Source organism: Triplophysa dalaica, chromosome 10 (assembly GCF_015846415.1).
Source record: "Triplophysa dalaica isolate WHDGS20190420 chromosome 10, ASM1584641v1, whole genome shotgun sequence".
Lineage (NCBI taxonomy): Eukaryota > Metazoa > Chordata > Actinopteri > Cypriniformes > Nemacheilidae > Triplophysa > Triplophysa dalaica.
This window is the reverse complement of record NC_079551.1, coordinates 3,400,791-3,423,291: the sequence shown is the minus strand read 5'-3', so window position 1 is coordinate 3,423,291 and position 22,501 is coordinate 3,400,791. Positions and strand designations below refer to the sequence as shown.

Sequence of the window (22,501 nt, the reverse complement as noted above, 5' to 3'; positions counted from 1 at the left end):
GCATCACTTGTCCGGCAGGGGGCGGTAATGCAGATCTCTAAACCAGCCGCCATTTTAACACCAGACGTCCAGCGTGCCTGGCAAAGTTCGTGGTTTTTACACGTTTAACCACTAGAGTGAGCTACAGACATCACTGCAAGGCCATAACTTTGAGTCCCATGAGGACAAACTGCAGTTTAACAAGTAATTCATCTATAAATAATTTATATATTAATAATGTCATGACTCATGGGCAGACTTGCAGTTGCCAAAAAACAAGTTCCTGCAAACACAACAGTGCCTTTTAAAGGCCAGTCATGTTGTGAAAGCTTGAGAGATAAAGGTCAGGCCTCCTCATACAGACTGACAGTGACCAGAACTTCTCACATCACTCCACATGAGTTTTCTACAGCACTGAACAGTCTTGAGCTGGTTATGGATCACAGATCCTCATAAAGATCCCATCACAACTACTATAGGTGTTTTTTGAGAAACAGGACTGATCCTTGACTGGTCGATTCTGATCACTGATGATGCTTAGAGTTCATAAAAACAAAAAGGAACATTTGAGTCCTTTTTATGTATTTCATGTTACCAGTCTAACCCCGGGCTGCATGCTTTTAATTTAAATGTATTATTTAAGTTTTGTCTACAATAATAATTGCAGAATGTCAGTTTTGTTGTACTTTAAATTGAATGAAACAGGCCCTGTCTCTTACAGACGTCTATAAAGAGCACACAGAGCCCTGTCTGTACCAAGCAGACATAGAACGCCTGCGTTCTAATGAATAAACATACAATATTGAGACATAATGTGTAATGTGAATATATACTAATCCACTTATGATGTAAAACAAGTGATACGATATTAAACTTTTTTGTTTTATGATGTTTTTTTTCATATGATGTGTTGTTTCTCACCTCTGACACATTAACACATTCATATCAGTAGAAATTATCTGACAGTATCTCTTGTCACTTTGAGATGCTGAAGGTCTCAGTTTTCCATGAGCTCATTTCTCAGCAAACACACACTGACCACAAACATAGTTCCTCTTAATTCTCTGCTTCTTTTTTATTTTAATTTTATGTTAAAGACTGCGTAAGATCAAAAATAAGATCAAATCTCCTCTCTGGGTTTTTATTTTGTTCTGTTAGTTCAGAATATGAATTTATAGGCTTCTCCATTATTTTGACACACAGCATTAGAGATTTAAATGGTGATGGTGTTTGTTGAGAGATTTATTTTTCATCAGAGAGACGCCAAAAACGCATGATATAGTTCCTCTTTCTTTTCTGCAACTTTTCTTTGTTTATTCTTTTAATCACTCAACGGTATTCTTTCGTTGTGGAATTGATAGAAAGAATAATTAATTTCTGTTGTCTAATTGCAATGCATGTTAAAGACGGGGTTTCCGGTTTCCGGATTACGCTTGTTTAGACAAAGTCAGGCAGAGTACCAAAACAACCTTGTAGCCAATCAGCAGTAATGTTGAGATGTTGAGTTTGGTTTGTGATGGGATTGTTCAGAACACATGTGTAAGAATCATCCAGACACTCCAGATGAAGAGAGATGTTGATGTTACTGTGTTCAGATACACTGATGCTGGACAATAAACTCTTTCCACTGTTTAGTATTGAACATTCATTTCAGCTATAGTAAGTCTAGCTTTGCCTGGCCAAGTTGGTGGTTTTTATACGTTTAACCACTAGGTGGAGCTACAGACATCACTGGAAGGCCATAGCCCTATTGGGAGAAACTGTTAAAACAGTTAAAAAGTCATTTATTAACCTGTTTATATATCAATGGTGTCACGACCAGATGTGCATTTGCTAAAGAGGGTAAGTTCCTGGAAACACAACAGTGCCTTTAAAAGGCCAGTCATGTTGTGAAAGCTTGAGAGATAAAGGTCAGGCCTCCTCATACAGCCTCTGACAGTGACCAGGACAAACTTCCCACATCACTCCACATGAGTTTTCTACAGCACTGAACAGTCTTGAGCTGGTTATGCATCACAGACCCTCATAAAGATGAAAACACTACTATAGGTGGTATTGGAGACTGATCCTTGACTAGTCGCTTCTGATCACTGATGATGGGTCCCAGCTCATAAAACAAAAATGAACATGTGAGTCCTTTAATGTATTTCATGTTACTAGTCTAACACCGAGTTTTGGCTACAAAAATATTTGAAGTAGGTCAGTTTTGTTGTACTTTATGTTGAATGAAACAGGCCCTGTCTCTTACAGACGTCTATAAAGAGCACACAGAGCTCTGTCTGTACCAAGCAGAGCAAAAAGCCTGCGTTCTAATGAACAAAAATACAATATTGTGATATAATGTGTAAATGTAAATATATAGGCCTGTCAAATACAAGTATAATATAAAACAAGTGATATGATATATAGCTTTTTATGATGTTATTTTTCATATGGTGTGCTGTTTGACACCTATGATCTCTCTTACATTAACACATTCATATCAGCAGAAATGATCTATCATCTTGTCACTTTGAGATGCTGACGGCCTCAGTTTTCCATGAGCTCGTTTCTCAATAAAAAAAACTGAGAACACTGACCACAAACATAGTTCCTCTTTCTTCTCTGCTTCTTTCTTTTTTTTTAAGTTTCTTTTATTTAAAGACTGCATATAAATGATGCGTGTGCAAAATAAGATCAAATATCATCTATGTGTTTTGAGACTCAAATTTTTAAATAATCTTGATCTGATGTATATCTCACAATCATATTTGTCATTATCAGAATTGAATGTGGGCTGTTGTGACCTAGGCCAGAAAAACACCACCTGTTAATATCTGAGAACACTTTACTTAGTGCATAACACAAGATAACTGTCTATCATATAAGCCCATGCATGTGTCGAAGAAATAACTGACCGTAAGGTTTGTTTATGTGGAGGTGTTGTACTGACAGCAGGTGACTGAGGTGGTTTGCAGGTTTTTAGTGAGATATAAACCACTAAACCACAGACCTGAATCTGTTTTTCACAGTTAAAGAAACTTTAATAAAAGGATAAAGAACGTCTGAAGGAAGAGGAATCTCATGAGTTTCAGTGGCCGCCGTTAAGAGGAAGATGAACAGCTATGAGATAAAGATTAACTGAAGATGTGTGTGGAAAATAAAAAGCAGAACTGACAGAACTCAAGTTCTCATATTTATTTTGGTCTTCGGGGGTTTGTGGTCGTGGTCAGTTTAGCTCTGCTGGAGTCTTCTTTCACACTGAATGTGTTTATCATGCTGAAGTCCAGACAGTTTCATGTTTAACCGTGACTTTAACAACATGAGTTTGATGTTGTTTAAAGTTGTTTAAAGTTGAGAAGATACGATGATCAGGAACTTGGGATTCCGGACGGTTCGAGTTGTTTTCTCTGGCCATTCAATAAATAATCCTGTATATCATAAGAACTGAAAGTTGGGGGAACGTGGGGGATTTTTTTTCATATATATTTATTTGTGAACTTAAATATGATGGTATATTTTGCATCTACGGTTTAAAAAGGTTTGAGGCCCGTTTGGAGCGTTGCGGTTCGTTCCGGTTACATATACATATATATATACTGGTGGTAGCGTATTGATTCCCATCCATTACCATTCGATCATGTTTTCAAATAGCGCCTATCAAGGCTTATGTCTCCCTATCGTGGCCTCTGTATTCATGTTTCGGCCATTCGAGGCCTCAGTCTCAATGTTTGGCCTATCGAGGCCCCGTGTAAATGTTGTGGCCAATCGAGGCCTTCGTCTCAATGTTGTGGCCTATCGAGGCCCTGTGTAAATGTGCGGCCTATCAAGGTCTCAGTCTCAATGTTGTGGCGTTTCGAGGCACTGTGTAAATGTTGTGGCCTGGCAAGGCCTCCATCTCAATGTTGCAGCCTATCCAGGCCTCTGTCTCAATGTCATGGTCTATCGAGGCCTCTGTCTCAATGTCATGGCCTATCGAGGCCTCTGTCTCAATGTCATGGCCTATCGAGGCCTCTGTTTCATGGTCATGGCATATCAAGGCCTCTGTTTCAATGTCATGGCCTATCGAGGCCTCTGTCTCAATGTCATAGGCTATCGAGGCCTCTGTCTCAATGTCATGGCCTATCGAGGCCTCTGTCTCAATGTCGCGGCCTGTCGAGGCTCGTCAGAAGGACTGTCTCTACATGGCCTATCGAGGCCACAGTACTGTTACGGTCTATCGAGGCCCCCGTCTCCATGTTGTAGCCTATCGAGGCTTGTTTCAATGTTACGGCCTATTGAGGCTTTCATCACCACATCATGGACTATAAAGGCTTCGTTAATGTTACGGTCTATCAAGGCCTTCATCATAGTCATGGACTATCGAGGCCTCCATCTTAATGGTACGGTCTATGGAGGCCACGTTAATGTTATGGTCTACAGAGGCCCCCTTCACTTATGGTAAATAGTGGCCTTCATCACCATGTAGTGGCACATTGAGGCTGTCACTAAGTCAAGATCAATCAAGGCTTTTCTCAATGACTCGTCTCCACACAATGAAGGTCCACTAGAGTATGATGATATTACAAGCTTCACTTAAGGTTCGGTGGATTTTACTATTGATGTCTTGCTAACAATTTTATTCTTAATCTCGTTATTCAGGAACCTCAAGAAACTTCAACTGGTAGCTATTCAAACATGGGCATTCATAATCAGTGTTCATGTTAATACATATTACGTGTTGTTAAAATAGTTTGTTTATGGTTCATAGAAGCCTTTCGAACAGCTAGCCCCATTTTCCTTGACGTTAAATGACGCGTGCCCCGAGTTCAGAGGTCGGATAACTGACTTTGTTTGCCGTTCAAGACGTTCACAGCATAAGTCCACACCAGGTGACATAAGGTAGTCTGTGGCGGAGCCAGGAGTTTTTCATAGGGCTGGCCGCGTGTAGGCCATTAGTTACTTTGAGGTGGCACAGAAAATATCATCATGCACGCATTGTAAGGTTTGATCAGTGCCAAACATGCACGTTCACGAGAGCACTTCTTCTTTGATGAGAGCACTTTGACGCATGCATAATAGGTTTGTGTTCCGTACGCCGCATGGGGTGAAGAAGAAGTGCTCTTGTGAACACGCGCCAAACACTGAAAAGACAGAGGAGAATATATCGATTAAAGTCTGTAACTCTATTTTATTTTTTTAACATATTTAGCATTCTCGAGGCTTAAAAAAGTAAACTGAGCCACTATCCCCAAGTCAAGTCAAGTGTGCTTTATTGTCAATTCTTCCACATGTACAGTACATACATACAGAGAATCGAAATTACGTTACTCTCAGACCCTTGGTGCATACAATTAACATTAAACACTGACAGTAGACGTTGAAATATAGATAAATACGGTTTAACCATATGTACATACAAACTATATGGATATACAAATGAGGACATTGTAGAACAATAAAAAAATAAAAAAGAGATAAAGTGACAATAGGCAAATGGCAGATAAAGTGCATAAAACAAAACTGTGCAGATGCGAGTAGTGCAAGAAAAAAATGCGCGGATGGACCGATTTAGCGATGTCTTTGGTACTTTTCTGGACCTTGGCAAAAACTGACACATGATTTCTTTGAGGAGGACTGGAAATCTCTTTTTTTTTTTTTTTTCGTCATTGTCGCTCCGGGTGCTTACGTCTCCGTTCAGCGCAGCTGGCATTATGGGGCGAAAATGATTGATGTCTTACAAGGTGTCTAGCGACCCAAGGCTTTTATCATCATGTTTTATCATCATTCAGGTTGAATTTCAGCTTAAATGTTTTATTTTTAAACAAAGCAGCTGATATTGCCATCGCCACAGCAGAAATGGCCCAAAATGGCAGAACCTCAGGGCGCAGGTGTTGCAAAGGAACATTCTATTGATTTTTGCCTCTTGGTATCTTTACTCTTTGGTTTCTTATGTAGTATGTGCAAGTGACGATTCTCTGTAAACCAATCAGCATCCTGCTGTGAGACTAGATCCACCCATTAGGATCCAGTACTATTGGTACTGCTAGGTACCCTTCCCAAAAAAGTGGCAACGAGGAATAACAAAGTACAGAACAGAACCACAAAAACAGTGAGAAATATGAAGCGACGACCTAATTCTGGATCAGACAAGCAAATATCTGTTATTTACGTGAGAAATGAAGCCAAAGAATATGTGTGTTTTTAATTGTGCAATATAGAAAGATGCACCATATAGGATATGGAGATCTGGATTTTGTGCAACTAAAATGCTCTTTTATACATTCAATAAATTGCTAATAACCTCAACACATTATAGAATATAATTTATTTACAACAACAACACTTTCAAGACATATAACACAACACATGTAATAACATATATGACATTATTTTTTATAAATGATTAAAACTAAATTGCCTGTTAGTGGCATTTGAACATCGTTTCTTACCTTGAAACCGAAAGTAACGAGTTACATAACACTCACATTTCTAAACCTTAAAGCAGTAAAAACTGATTACTTTTCAATTCTAAGTATTCTGAAGCAACAAAAAAAGGAAGCAGTAAAATTTTATCAGACAGCAGATGGTTTCGGTCATTGAACAGCCCTAGCTTTTTATAAAACAGATGGTTCAAAAACATGTAATAACCCAAATACTGTATATGCCTTTATTGTTGCTACACTGATTGATACTATTGAGCTAATTGTACTGTTTGTCATTTACATTTCCTGACTAACAGCAGATAAAAACACAGTACAGATTTGATGTACGACTTATCTTAAGAATGGTTAAATGTAAAATGTAAAAAGTCTGTGGCTTAAAAATCAATTTAAAATAAAAATAACAACAGTCTAGATTTTAGAATCACCTGCCCCCACATTATTCATATATTTTTTAATTAATGCATCTCAGTTATTCTTTGTCATTCTGTAAATATTTATCCATGCATTTAATAGTTTGGATTTTCTTTATGATTTAAGTATTTTTTTTCTCCAAAAAAGATTGATCAAAATAAAAGAATTCAGCCATGGACTCAGCATGAGTGACAAAAACAAACCATTTTTATTATAAAAGTATCACTCTCACTATAATATCTCAGAAGAATTGTCAAAATATGAATTTGCATTGAATTTTGGGGCTGTTATGTGGAATAAAGATGGAATCCTTTTATTATTCTGAACTGGAACACCAGCCCCCTGAAATTTGAGAAGGGAGGTCATTGATGTATTTACTCTTATTGCAACTAGTAAGGCCAAAACAACACTTAAATTGTTTTTGTTAAGATAAAAGGTTTAAACCCCAGAAGGGTGATTAAAAATTTCAATATTATTATTGTTGTATGAATATGAGATATTTACTGTAATCTGAATGTCCAATAACAGAGAGCTTGTTTGATCATCTTCTCATGACACCTGCATACACCACATCCTCCTCCACAGCACATCTCTGACAGATAGAAACACAAACACGTGTTAAAATGGTTACATAATTTATAAATGTGTATCAGCATAATCTTAAAGCACCATGGTAATGGTATGTGTGTCCTCCATTTTGTTATCTGGCTTTTAAACTCGGGGCACATACATCAAGCCCAACCCCAACCTCAGCGAGACGCGTCGTTCGTGTGATATTAGTGCAAGGCTACAGTATGTCAAAATGCTTTCAAGTATTTTCACAACACAAAATAATATGAAACCACATATGTTTTCCTAATGAACTCAAATTATGAATATCGTTTGAATGCATTAAATGCTCTTTAATGTGCTGTGACTCGTGATTGTCTGGAACGCACTGAGGTAGGAGGTTGGATATTTAACAAAATAATCTGCGAAATCCGAGTCGTCTGGAATGCAGAACTAAACCCCTTTGATTGCTCTGTTTCATGGTCTGTTTTTTGCCTTTGTGACTGTTTTTGTGTTAGTTCTGCATTGATTTGTGCCCTGTTTTTGCTCAGTTTACACGTATAGTAAAGTTTAGATTGGTTTTGTGCTGCTAGATAATTCTGTCGTTCAAACTATAAACTTTATAGTGTATGTCTATAGATTTTATGTCACACAGATATCAGCTTGTTAATGCAATCCAATTGGTCTGGTATTATAGTTTAATGTGTAATTGAAAACATGTGTTACACTTCAGACCTGTTTTTCAGCCATCTTATTTTTCGTGTCCTTTATTGTGTATTGTATCTTAAGGAGGGGTGCTTCTCAAGTGCTCTCAAATTGATGATTCCTTAAGCTAAGATATGTGTTTAAGTTTTTGGACGTCCAAAGTTTCAAAAAAAAAACATGTCTAGAGCTGTTTAAGAACAGCAGATCATAAATCATTGTAGACACACAGATTAAACCATCTTCAGTTAATCTATTTCTCAATTTACATTTATTCATTTGCTAGATGCTTTTATCCAAAGCGATTTACAAGTAAGAGAGCATATAAACATTTAGTCAACATTCTTAACAGTACCTTTAGTTTACAAGGCCTTGCTAGGAGGATTAAAGCAGGAGTTAACCAGGGAGAGAATGAAAAACAACTAACTTTGTGAACTAACTTTTTTTTCAATACAGACAGTTATTTGAGCTACAGAGACACACACAGTCACACACACTGAATGATCTCACCTGTTTATGTGTTTGTTTTTTATAAAATGTTGGATCTGCGTAAGTGATCTCCTCTTCACTGGACGGATCTGCTTTAACAATAATGACAGAAGACAGAAAAATGTTTCAGAATTATTAACAGTCTTCAATCAAATTGTTTTATAAGTTTCTGCTATAATGCAGACTTGCCTTCTTGATTTGTTTTTCTATGTTTTCTGCAGATGCAGAAGATCAGAAGTGCAGTTACAATCATCAGAGATCCAGCAGCACAAGAGAGAGGGATTATATAATCTTCTGATAATGAACCTGATGAAGAGTTTACTGTAATTGAGTGTGTACATAAGATCTGATCTTAGATCAATGAATAAACACTTATAATCACATCAGACTCACCTGAACACGGCTGGCAGATGTGAGTGATGTGTAGATGTTGTGTGAGGTTTGTGATGGGATTGTTGATGACACATTTGTATGTGTTGTTGTCTTGATATTCCACCTCCAGAGGTAGAGAGAGTCTGATGTTGAGATCAGACGCACTGATGCTGGACAATAAACGGTTTCCTTTGTACCAGGAGAGACTCACATGTGACACATTCATCACTGAACACAACACAGAACAGTTTGATGATGAAGAACATTTAGAAGAGTCTCTGGAGATGACAGGAACAGACAGAAGAGCTGAAAATGTAGAAAAAAGAAACAAACAAATGTAGAAACAAATCTTCTTGTAAAATAGAAATGCATAATTCCATAATATATAAATTCCCAAAATGTGGTTGTTCCATAATATTGTGAATAATGATGATGATTAAATGTAACACATATACATATATACAGTTGTGTTCAAAATTATTCAACCCCCAATGCTTTAAATGGTTTTAGGGAATTAAGTGTACATTTGTAATTGTATTCAGAATGAAATCCTACAAGGACTTCTTAAAGAACCATATGCAACTAAAATGAAATCAATTAGTTTTGTAATACAGTAGTAAATGTTTCTTTTGTGAATTCTTCATTGACATAATTATTCAACCCCTTAAAGACTACCACTCTGAAGAACAGAGGTTCAATGAAGTGTTTTCAATCAGGTATTGAAAACACCTGTGGATATCAGGGAGCATGAGTAAAGCATAATAAGCACCAATTAGGCAGCTTTAAAATGACTGTGATACTCAGCTCCTTCTAGACATTTACTGGTGTGGTTACAAACATGGTGAGGTCAAGAGAATGGTCCAGGAAGACAAGAGAACAGGTGATTACTCTTCACAGGAAGGGCAATGGCTTGCAAAGATGTTAAACATACCAAGAGACACCATAGGAAGCATCATTCGCAAATTCAAGGCAAAGGGCACTGTTGAAACGCTACCTGGTCGTGGCAGAAAGAAGATGCTGACTTCGACTGCTCTGCGCTACCTGAAGCGTAGAGTGGAGAAAAGTCCCCGTGTGACTGCTGAGGAACTGAGAAAAGATTTGTCAGATGTGTGTACTGAAGTTTCTGCTCAGACAATACGGCGCACCCTGCGTAATGAAGGCCTCCATGCCAGAACTCCCAGGCGCACCCCCTTGCTGTCCCCAAAGAATAAGAAGAGTCGACTGCAGTATGCCAAAAGTCATGTGGTCAAACCACAGAAGTTTTGGGATAGTGTTCTGTGGACTGATGAAACAAAATTAGAACTGTTTGGGCCCATGGATCAACGCTATGTTTGGAGGAGGAAGAACAAGGCTTATGAAGAAAAGAACACCTTGCCTACTGTGAAGCATGGCAGGGGGTCAATCATGCTTTGGGGCTGTTTTGCTTCTGCAGGTACTGGGAAGCTTCAGCGTGTGCAAGGTACCATGAATTCTCTTCAGTACCAGGAGATATTGGATGACAATGTGATGCAGTCCGTCACAAACCTGAGGCTTGGAAGACGTTGGACAGGACACATGATCCCAAGCATACCTCCAAGTCCACTAGAGGATGGTTGCAGATTAAAGGCTGGAACATTTTGAAGTGGCCATCGCAGTCACCAGACTTAAATCCGATTGAGAACCTCTGATGGGACTTAAAGAAAGCAGTTCCAGTGCGCAAGCCTAAGAAAGTTGACTGAACTGGAGGCTTTTGCCCATGATGAATGGGCGAAGATACCCGTAGATCGCTGCAAGACACTTGTGTCAAGCTATGCTTCACGTTTAAAAGCTGTTATAACTGTAAAAGGATGTTGTACTAAGATTGAATGTCACTTGGGGGTTGAATAAAACTGATAATGATGTGAGCTCAGAAAAGACATTTGTGGTTATTTCATTATAAATGTTATGTTATATTTGTCTGACCTACACGTGCCTCTTTGATTTAATTGTAAGCAGGATGACTGAATGATCATAATCAATGTCAAACCGACCAAAACAATCAATTTCAGTGGGGGTTGAATCATTTTGAACACAACTTTATAGAAGAGGATAAATTCAGTACTCACTATAGACAGTAATGTTGAATGTCTTGTTGAGTAGCGTCTTGTTTTTGCTGGTTGTTATTTGATAAAGTCCAGAGTGTGTGATTGTGGTGTTTGTGATGGTGAGAGATCCAGTTTGATCCAGCTTCAGTCTGTTGTTAAATCTCTCATCAGGTCTATCTTTATGTAACTTTATTTCATTATTCCCACTCTTGATTTCAGCTATGAGACTTTTATCTATATTTATATTAGCTCCAAACTTCCAGGAGATTCCTTCTTTCCTCTGTTGTTCAGTGATACTCATGTAGAGAGTAACAGACTCTCCTTCAGTCACTGACACAGACTCCAAACCAAACACCGCTGAAGATAAAACAAGAAGAATTATAAGTCTGTTCATTATGTGACAGATATTTATATAAACACATGTATGTAAAGTTTATTTTATTTAACAAGATTCAAACATCTTCATTGGAAGAACAGAATTCAACACAAAACCAAGATGATGAGCTAAAAAAAGATCCACTGATAAATCTCACAGTTTCAGCCTCATATTGACTGATTTACATACACCAGTGAAGTTATAAAAACACACATCACTTACCCATCAGACTCCATGAGCACCAACAGAGTAAAATCACATGAAACATCTTCTCCAGCAGTTTAAAATAACTGTCAATAATTTACATTAAAGCACAACAGATAAACAGGTCCTGAACTCTAAAGAAGATTCATCATCAAACATGAGCTGAAGAGAGAAGTGCTGCTCTGTGCTGTGAATGAAATGTTCTTTTGATTCAACGTTACTGGGGATTTTTGGTTCCACTAGGTGGAGCTTTTATAAATATACACGCAAAATTGTTCATGTAAGGTTGTGGATGTGGTCCTGACAACATTTTGTTGAAAAGTTAAGGACACCCTCAGATCCAAAATATTATATTAAAAAGCTAATAAAGTATCAATATTGAATAAACTTGACCCAAAGTTTTAATTGTTAATCTTTTTGAATAAATTTTGTTTTGATTACCAAGTGTGTGAAAGATTTCCTGATTAAACAGCAGATTAAAGCAAACATGAGCTCTATATACTGCATTTCTACTTGCTTGATAAAAATGATTACATTTAAACTTTATATATTAAAATGTTTATAACAAAATGTGCACACAACTTTTCTCCTATGTCTTCAACCCTTACTTGACTTCTCAGTTGGTGAAAGGCATGAATCAGTCTAGTAAAGCTCTGATCAAACTGCACAACACTTTCATTATACTATCACAGGGCTCTTGAATACCAAATATAGATACTTGCATGTCTTAAACAAACACATGTGCATGTGCTCTCTCTCTCTCTCTCTCTCTCTGTTAAGTGCAAATTCAGATTCAAGCCCATGTTAGTCACTCTGAAATGCTTTGTAATTACTTAGCAAACAGCTTGAGATGACATGCATAAGAAATTGGTCCTACGAGAGCATTCCGGGAAAAATACTAATTACTTGTTCAGAGAATACATCGGAACAGTGTCTTCTGGTATGCTAACTGTGGTAAAAGCAGAATAATTTACAACGGGCAAATACATTTTTCCAAAATGTATGGCACACTAGGGCTGTGTGAAAATATCAATACAACTAATTATATTTTAGATAACAATATTTTTTAACAAAAGTTTATCGATATTCCAACCTCCACAATCAATACATTTTTTAAATCATAATTTAAAGTCACCATGAAACAGAAGTTGCGATTGAGTTCTTTCCATATTGTGATGTATGTTTGAGTGAAACTGCTTCAGAAATTAGAAAATAATGTAGAGCGGGGCATTATTTTGCCCTTCCCTTTTTGATTGGTTTGTTGTAAATTGGGCATGGAGGGGAGGGCTAAAAATGCCAGGCCATTGGACATTGAGTGTAGTCCTACCTCTTTTTTCTTGTTGACATCATGTGTTGAAGAGCTGTTGTTTAAAGGCAGAGAGGAGCTTAATGTTTCTGATTAAAGATTTTAAAGACAAATGAATTTTGAAAAAATAAAGGTGTTTACGGATAAATCATTTACGATAATCACTGCAACACTGTGTAAAACACTTAGAGTTTTCCTGATTGATTTCATGGTGACTTTACACATCATACGCCCATTGTCTCATAAGCGGGAGCTAGCATAGCAGAAAAAATAAGAATGCAACTAGCTTTAAGAGCTGTTGGGAACTTGTGCACTTTGGTTTAAAAAATATGTCCAAAAGTAATGAATTAGAAAAAATAAATGCCTTTCGAACCACTCAGACACTTGACAAAAATATTCCACTTACTAATAGTGACACTTGTTCATTGTTGTTTATTGTGCATTGACGGATGTTTATCTGCCGTGTTTATAGAGCAGATAAAGCAGGGGTTTCCTGACCCATGCATCGAGATATGTATCGTGAGGCACTTGCCAATACAGAGCCCTAAAGCACACCCTAATGTGTAACATTACCACCTTCGTGTGTGCATAATTTTCTAAGAATTTAACAGCCCGACATCAGTTATTTAACTTAGTTTTAACTTTGTTATGCATGAACATGATTTGTGAGTCTTGTCAGATTGTTTTCCATCAGCAGCTCTCATCATTCCATGCTCCTTCACATTGTCACTAGCTACTCCTTTGTTGTTTTTTTGACACCTCAAGTGGTGAAAATTAAATGTTGTGCCTTTTACCTATCTATTCACAACACCTTTTGGATTTACAATGTATATTTTTTCTTGTTAGTGGCCGATGATACAGAATACACTTTTCTGTGTTTCAAAATGTGAGATAACCCGCGTTGCTTTTAGAAGTCTGCATCACTGCCTCGCCTGAAAGTCAGTGAATGTCATAGGGCAGTGATTGCATTTATTGTTAAAGGGATGGAGGACCAGGACCAGGAGAGTCATGTGTAAAGTAATAAAGCATGTCATTGTTTAATAACTAATTCTTCAATAAAAATAGGCATTAATCCATTTATTTCTAATTTCATTTTTTAATGGGCAATAAAAAGCGTGATTGTAAAAATAATTATTAAATTAAATATTAATCCATCAATAAAAACTTCAATTTAAAAAGGGACTTTTAAAAATCAACATAAAACACGAAATAAATACACCATTTTAAAGCGCATTAATGAATTCCTTTATAAATAGTGGAATTTCAAAATCTATTTCAAAATGCGATTTAAAAAGAAGAATAAATAATTGGATTTACAAATTAAACTAGAAATAAAAGTTTTAATCCGTCATTTAAAAGACTATTTCTTTTAGCATTTGCATTTCCATTTCCCCTCTGCATTTCCTTATTCGATTTGCTATTCGATTTGCCAAATCATTTAGCTTTTCCATTTAGTCTCTCTATTTACCATTTCCGTGACACTCTGGGGCCTTGCATGCTCAAACAAGGTAAAACAATGCAAATTAGCCGCGGTGAGACAGATGTAACAAGCTCTCTGATTGGCTAGTTCATTTTACGTCATGTTCAGAGGTGTGTCAGATGAGCAATGGAGAAGAGAGAAGAGTCTGTTGTTCACTACACGTGTAACCCGCGCGTTATCAGCGCCTGCTTATTCTCTAACACAAATCATAGAAAATGAAACTTATTGTTAGAACAGGTTAAAACATTCATACTGCACGTGGAAGCAGCAGTGCTGCGCTCATTTTGGCGCCGAGTCTATTTATGATGCGATGCTTACGCGGAGTTAACGTGACATAAGTTACGGTGCTTATGGCCCAAATACTTATAGATTCACGCGAAATGTAACAGTTTTACCATTAAAGCATGTAACTGATGTCAGCTGTGTTTTAATCCGCCAATATCTACTCTTTATGAAACCGCAAACACACACCATATGCATATAGTAGATGCAGTGCCGGTGTTACAAATTTTCTGTTACCCGTGATATTTTGTGACCGCAGTAGGCGCTGTTGTCACTGTCGACAATTCTCTACGCAAAGAGCGTAAATTCGGGCGAGGATGCCCTTTTGCTCGTGCGCAGCTTTTTAATCTTGGGCAATAACGCGCTTTCTTCTCGTGCACGTTACTGTGAGCGGGCTTTTCGGAAAGTCTGTTAAGAGTGATGACGTGACGTGAGTGGCTGAACACGCAGATTGAACTGTACAAATCAGGATCATTTAATTCCTCTACTGATTGTGTTTGGAATTATTGTGATTGCCATGGTAGTTGTTTTATAGCCAACATGTAGGTGTGTGTATATATATATATATATATATATATATATATATATATATATATATATATACATATATAAAAAGTGAATACACACACACATATATATATATGTGCGTATTACCCTTTACCCAAATAATGGAACAGCAATCACGACAATCTAAACGTTGTCCATTTAAGAAACATGGACATAAATTAGCTTTGTGTTATACATAAATACATAAATACATGCATTATAGGCTATAAAATGTACATAAGAACATAATATTATAAAATGATATGTTTATAATGTACAGAGTAACCTTGTAGTAGAGCAGCTCACCATATTTCACTATGCACGGTAACAGGCTAAAAAAATCTTTTTGCTTCCCCTGTTTTACACGAATATCCTTATTGTTCTTCATATTCACTCTTTTGACATGTAATGCCTTCTGTGTCTTATCCTGAAGAGAATTTAGCTGTGATGAGAACAGTGACTGTGGAACAGCAGGTCACCATATATCACGATGCTTACTAACGGCCTAAAATAATCCGTTACCTTCCCCTGTTTTATAATATACGGGTTAACTTTCTGAAATGAGTGACAAAACATATTGACCTTTTTTATTATATTCTATTTTTTAGCTTTCCCTTTATCCCATTTCTGTATGGAAAGTTTTTTACACGTTCTTTTTTGGTTCCCCAAAAATAACCAAATGGGAACCAATATTAGAGGGAACGTTCTGTGTTTGCTTTCGTTAACTTCATTGTAATTGATAATAATTTATTGTTAAAGATGTTGTCGATTTAGTGTATGACAGTATGTTTTATATACATTTGAGACATGTGATTAAATCATCACAAAATGAATACTTTATACCTTCAAATGTTACATAACTAAAAATACAATACTGTAATAATTTAGTTAAAAAATATTTTTGAATTTGTGTTTAAGTTATTTTAAATCTGTTATAAATGCTATCAACGTCCTTCCATGAACTGTTGCCATGCATGCATAATAAATATGTACAACATGGGTGAAAAATTTCAAATAATAGCGATCGATGCTTTTGCTGATTTATAACAAATTAAACACAAATACCATGCTTAACAGATACTGTAGTAAGACTATATTTATAGTGGGGATAATGAATATTTGAAAAGCCTATAGCCATGCCCACTAGTGTACTTTTCTCTCAGGTGTTTATTAACATTACCTACCAATGATACGAATGTAGTTAGCTCTTCTTTTAAAAATGTAACACTGCTGTTTATCAGCATCTTTGGTATATTCCCCTTTTAAAAGATAGTTCTTCAGTCCCAGCTGCATGTTACCATCCATTTTGCACAGATATAATATCAGGGATCCGATCACGTTAATCTGCTTTCCAGTTGGTGCAAACTAGCTAACGGAGTCCTCACATGATTGGCATGTGCGATATGGGGAGATGGGAAGAATATTAAAAAATAATTATTTAGTATTTAATAAAAAATAAAGCTTAAAAAATAGAATATCATGAAAAAGGTCAATATGTTTTGTCACTCATTTCAGAAAGTTATGGGGATAATGAATATTTGAAAAGCCTATAGCCATGCCCACTAGTGTACTTTTCTCTCAGGTGTTTATTAACATTACCTACCAATGATACGAAAGTAGATAGCTCTTCTATTGTAAAACAGGGGAAGGTAACAGATTATTTTAGGCCTTTACTGTGCATCGTGAGATATGGTGACCTGCTGTACCGCAGTCACTATTCTCATCACAGCTAAATGTTCTTCAGGATAAGACACAGAAGGCATTACATGTCAAAAGAGTGAATATGAAGAACAATAAGGCTATTCTGTGTAAAACAGGGGAAGGTAACGGATTATTTTAGGCCGTTAGTAAGCATCGTGATATATGGTGACCTGCTGTTCCACAGTCTGTTCTCATCACAGCTAAATTCTCTTCAGGATAAGACACAGAAGGCATTACATGTCAAAAGAGTGAATATGAAGAACAATAAGGCTATTCTGTGTAAAACAGGGGAAGCTAAAAGATTTTTTTAGCCTGTTACTGTGCATAGTGAAATATGATGAGCTGCTGTACTAAGGTTACTCTGTACATTATAAACATATCATTTTATAATATTATGTTCTTATGTACATTTTATAGCCTATAATGCATGTATTTATGTATTTATGTATAACACAAAGCTCATTTATGTCCATGTTTCTTAAATGGACAACGTTTAGATTGTCGTGATTGCTGTTCTATTATTTGGGTAAAGGGTAATACGCACATATATATATATATATGTGTGTGTGTATTCACTTTTTATATATGTATATATATATATATATATATATATATATATATACACACACCTACATGTTGGCTATAAAACAACTATCATGGCAATCACAATAATTCCAAACACAATCAGTAGAGGAATTAAATGATCCTGATTTGTACAGTTCAATCTGCGTGTTCAGCCACTCACGTCACGTCATCACTCTTAACAGACTTTCCGAAAAGCCCGCTCACAGTAACGTGCACGAGAAGAAAGCGCGTTATTGCCCAAGATTAAAAAGCTGCGCACGAGCAAAAGGGCATCCTCGCCCGAATTTACGCTCTTTGCGTAGAGAATTGTCGACAGTGACAACAGCGCCTACTGCGGTCACAAAATATCACGGGTAACAGAAAATTTGTAACACCGGCACTGCATCTACTATATGCATATGGTGTGTGTTTGCGGTTTCATAAAGAGTAGATATTGGCGGATTAAAACACAGCTGACATCAGTTACATGCTTTAATGGTAAAACTGTTACATTTCGCGTGAATCTATAAGTATTTGGGCCATAAGCACCGTAACTTATGTCACGTTAACTCCGCGTAAGCATCGCATCATAAATAGACTCGGCGCCAAAATGAGCGCAGCACTGCTGCTTCCACGTGCAGTATGAATGTTTTAACCTGTTCTAACAATAAGTTTCATTTTCTATGATTTGTGTTAGAGAATAAGCAGGCGCTGATAACGCGCTGGTTACACGTGTAGTGAACAACAGACTCTTCTCTCTTCTCCATTGCTCATCTGACACACCTCTGAACATGACGTAAAATGAACTAGCCAATCAGAGAGCTTGTTACATCTGTCTCACCGCGGCTAATTTGCATTGTTTTACCTTGTTTGAGCATGCAAGGCCCCAGAGTGTCACGGAAATGGTAAATAGAGAGACTAAATGGAAAAGCTAAATGATTTGGCAAATCGAATAGCAAATCGAATAAGGAAATGCAGAGGGGAAATGGAAATGCAAATGCTAAAAGAAATAGTCTTTTAAACGACGGATTAAAACTTTTATTTCTAGTTTAATTTGTAAATCCAATTATTTATTCTTCTTTTTAAATCGCATTTTGAAATAGATTTTGAAATTCCACTATTTATAAAGGAATTCATTAATGCGCTTTAAAATGGTGTATTTATTTCGTGTTTTATGTTGATTTTTAAAAGTCCCTTTTTAAATTGAAGTTTTTATTGATGGATTAATATTTAATTTAATAATTATTTTTACAATCACGCTTTTTATTGCCCATTAAAAAATGGAATTAGAAATAAATGGATTAATGCCTATTTTTATTGAAGAATTAGTTATTAAACAATGAAATGCTTTATTACTTTACACATGACTCTCCTGGTCCTCCATAGTCAGGTACCTGAAACTTGATACCGGTAAAAATATGAATGGGACCCAACCCTATCCGCTCTACGTAGGTCGTCTGCCATTTAGGCGGGTAACTCGTTCCCTCTCTGCATTTTCACTTGAAATGATGTCAACACATCAAATAAAGCTGCGCGTTTCAAGGTGTTTCACTTGGATTTTAAAGTAACACATCAGAGAAAGTATGTGCTGGCGCAATTTTTGTTTATTAACACCCTCTGTTTCTGCTCCTTATATGCCCAAGAGAACTACCAATCTTTGTAGCAAAACTATGTGGGAGAGCATTGCTTGAATGTGACTGTTAGACACTGACCAGGCTAGACAAAGGCGAAGATGCAAATACAAAAGGTTTAATAAAATCTGGAAAAGAGGAGTGACACCGCAGTAAGGCATCAGGTGAGTAAACATCGGTAAGTATAATCCACAGTAAATTCTTACTCAAACAACAGGTAAGTACAAAATAATAACACAACAACATCAGGCCCAACTGTGAGCATGTGGCGTGGGTGAGTATTTATACAGTCCAACTAAAAGGTGTATGATGATCAGGAGGGGATGACAATCAAGATGGCTGACAGCATACACAGAATTCTGGTAAATGTAGTCCCGTAAAAGTGAACAGGCAGAAATGGTGACAGTGACTTTTTATTCTACTGCGATAAAAAATAATGTTTTGTTATAGTTTATCCAGTGCCAAGTTGTAAAAGAAAAGAGTTATTAACTTTAACATGACATTTTATAAAATAATGAAAACGACACTGTAAGAGCCATTCATTCCATGCTATTCTTACTATGGACACTGGATGGCCAAAAGATCTGTAAATGGTTACAGGAAATGAAAGTCAGGTGTGGGGAATGAGCATACCAGTTTTTGACCGTGAAGTGTGCATTGGTAAAGAAAATATGTGCATGTGGAATCAAGGAGAAAAGGAATATGTAAAAGACCTTATGGTTTTTGTGTCTGTGTACCATTGAAGAAATCAATTATATGTGTGCTAAAATTAATTAATTGTAAGCCAGAAGAACGGAAACAGACATTGTTTATGGGTTACATGAGTCAAACAACATTGCCTGCCAATGCTGGTGTGACTGACTGGCAGTCACAACAGACACAATAGATTTGAAAAAGGAATATGACTTGTAAATAAACAAAAAATGTAAAATAGACTATAAAATTAGGTTTGCTATTTCATATTTAAAACACTGTGGGCCCAAAACTAGATCTACATATTCATCTGTCATTTACTTTGAGTGTCTGATCTCATCTTCTTCTGTTCATCTCCTCTGGATTTGATATCATAAACCAGAGCAGCAACAGTAGCCACACCTACCAGTGCAGAGATGACCAATCGGATCACAGCTTCAGTTAAACCACAAGTGCAGAAGTTGTCTTCTAAGACACCTGCAACAATAACACTGAATTACAGATGAATCATAACAATCTTTTAAACAGACCCTCATTGTTTCCTCAACAAACTCATGGTTCACAAACTAACAGGAAAAAATGGTGTTAAAGTGCAAATAAGTTTGTGTCTACATTCTAAAAAGTGCCATCAGCCGCAAATGCTAGCTTCTTTCCCAGACTTTTCCATCTAGGCCAATCACCATAACCATCACCACCACCGACCCCCCTAGTTGGATCCGGTACTGATCAAAATGCATGACACAACAAGCGTTTCAAAGCTGCGTTCAATGGAACAGTGAAAATGAATTTTAATCTACCATGACTTGCATCACCAAATATATTAGAATACATAATAATGTATTTTCTTTATTTGTGAAGTGAAATGTTTTTGGTTAATCCTCAAAAAGATGGGGGACAAAACATGAAGCCCCCCCCTCGCAACACTACTGTAGGTGACTCACCTGAACACTTATGACAGACATCAGTGTTGAGATGTTGAGTCTGGTTTGTGATGTGATTGTTCAGCACACATGTGTAAGAATCATCCAGACACTCCAGATGAAGAGAGATGTTGATGTTACTGTGATCAGACACAATGATGCTTGACAATAAACGGTTTCTTTTGTACCAGGAGAGACTCACATGTGACACATTCATCACTGAACACAACACAGAACAATTTGACACTAAAGATAATGAAGAGTTTTGTGAAGAGACACTAGTGATGACAGGAACAGGCAGACGAGCTTGAAAATGTAGAAAAAAACTTAATTAAACTGCATTCGAGAAACAAATGTTCTTGAAAAATAAAAATGCATAGTTCCATAATATATCAATTCCATAAATCTGGTTATTCTATAATATTGTGAATAATAATGACGATACATTTAACATATATATATTTAGAACAGGATAAATTCAGTACTCACTATAGACAGTAATGTTGAATGTCTTGTTGAGTAGCGTCTTGTTTTTGCTGGTTGTTATTTGATAAAGTCCAGAGTGTGTGATTGTGGTGTTTGTGATGGTGAGAGATCCAGTTTGATCCAGCTTCAGTCTGTTGTTAAATCTCTCATCAGGTCTATCTTTATGTAACTTTATTTCATTATTCCCACTCTTGATTTCAGCTATGAGACTTTTATCTATATTTATATTAGCTCCAAACTTCCAGGAGATTCCTTCTTTCCTCTGTCGTTCAGTGATATTCATGTAGAGAGTAACAGACTCTCCTTCAGTCACTGACACAGACTCCAAACCAAACACTGCTGAAGATAAAACAAGAAGAATTATAAGTCTGTTCATTATGTGACAGATATTTATATAAACACATGTATGTAAAGTTTATTTTATTTAACAAGATTCAAACATCTTCATTGGAAGAACAGAATTCAACACAAAACCAAGATGATGAGCTAAAAAAAGATCCACTGATAAATCTCACAGTTTCAGCCTCATATTGACTGATTTACATACACCGCTAAAGTTAGAATCAACAATCACTTACCCATCAGACTCCACGAGCACCAACAGAGTAAAATCACATAAAACATTTTCTCCAGCAGTTTAAAATAACTGTCAATACTTTACATTAAAACACAACAGATAAACAGGTCCTGACATCAGATATTCTAAAGTGGGTTCATCATGATAGAAGAGCTAAAGAGAGAAGTGCTGCTCTGTAGTGGTGCGCTTTAGTGAAACTTCAGATTATAAACACCAGTGAACACACCTACATTCAGTGCAGTCAAAGGTACCCTTACCCTAACCATCATTATGTCTTATATTATGAGTCTTAATTTAATGTATATACAATGTTTTTATATTTTTATGATTAAAATTAATGCCTCTTGTATTTAATCGAAGGTAATGTTCGTTGAATATTCAGCAAACGTATTAAATTTAACTTTCTTCGATTCCTCCTAAGCCTATGTTTACACTCAGTTTATACTATTGATTTTTTGTATACATTTGATTGTAATTCTATGTACCTCCAACAGCTTAAACAGCTATCTGTAGTGTTTTTATATTTCCTACAACTGCGCCAAAAACTAACCCAACGACCTCAGCCTTTATACCAAATATCTAAATATGCCGTCCTATTCTGTGAATACATATTTTTCAGTATTGTATATGTTATGCATAACACACACTTTCTTATGCACAACCACTGCATGTGGTAATCATAAACACAGTGTGTTCCTAATCTTACCTTATGAATGACTGCTGGTGAACAAATTCATTCCACATTTTCCCCCGGAATCAAAACAAC

At 36.5% G+C, this 22,501-nt stretch overlaps 2 protein-coding genes across 5 annotated transcripts; both read right to left on the bottom strand.

Annotated features, from left to right (window-relative positions):
- Positions 1–6,979: 6,979 nt before the first annotated feature.
- LOC130429464 (signaling lymphocytic activation molecule-like) lies at positions 6,980–13,894 on the bottom strand. 3 transcript variants are annotated; one of them, XM_056758036.1, is made up of 7 exons: positions 11,568–13,894; positions 10,991–11,326; positions 8,928–9,212; positions 8,724–8,855; positions 8,556–8,623; positions 7,299–7,386; positions 6,980–7,136 (listed from the first exon to the last, which is right to left on the bottom strand). In XM_056758036.1, the coding sequence occupies exons 1-6, from the start codon at positions 11,611–11,613 to the stop codon at positions 7,336–7,338; spliced, it is 918 nt and encodes a 305-aa protein (XP_056614014.1). In that variant the 5' UTR covers positions 11,614–13,894; the 3' UTR covers positions 6,980–7,136; positions 7,299–7,335. The 3 variants fall into 3 exon arrangements, with proteins under 3 accessions (XP_056614014.1, XP_056614015.1, XP_056614016.1); XM_056758037.1 differs by having other exon boundaries at positions 8,724–8,840; XM_056758038.1 differs by having other exon boundaries at positions 8,724–8,749.
- A 5,263-nt stretch (positions 13,895–19,157) lies between these two features.
- Positions 19,158–22,425, bottom strand: LOC130429465 (uncharacterized). Of its 2 annotated transcripts, none has more exons than XM_056758039.1 (4): positions 21,737–22,425; positions 21,162–21,497; positions 20,694–20,978; positions 19,158–20,229 (listed from the first exon to the last, which is right to left on the bottom strand). In XM_056758039.1, exons 1-4 carry the CDS (start codon positions 21,780–21,782, stop codon positions 20,066–20,068), a joined length of 831 nt encoding a protein of 276 aa, XP_056614017.1. In that variant the 5' UTR covers positions 21,783–22,425; the 3' UTR covers positions 19,158–20,065. The 2 variants fall into 2 exon arrangements, with proteins under 2 accessions (XP_056614017.1, XP_056614018.1); XM_056758040.1 differs by having other exon boundaries at positions 21,162–21,494.
- Positions 22,426–22,501: the final 76 nt, after the last annotated feature.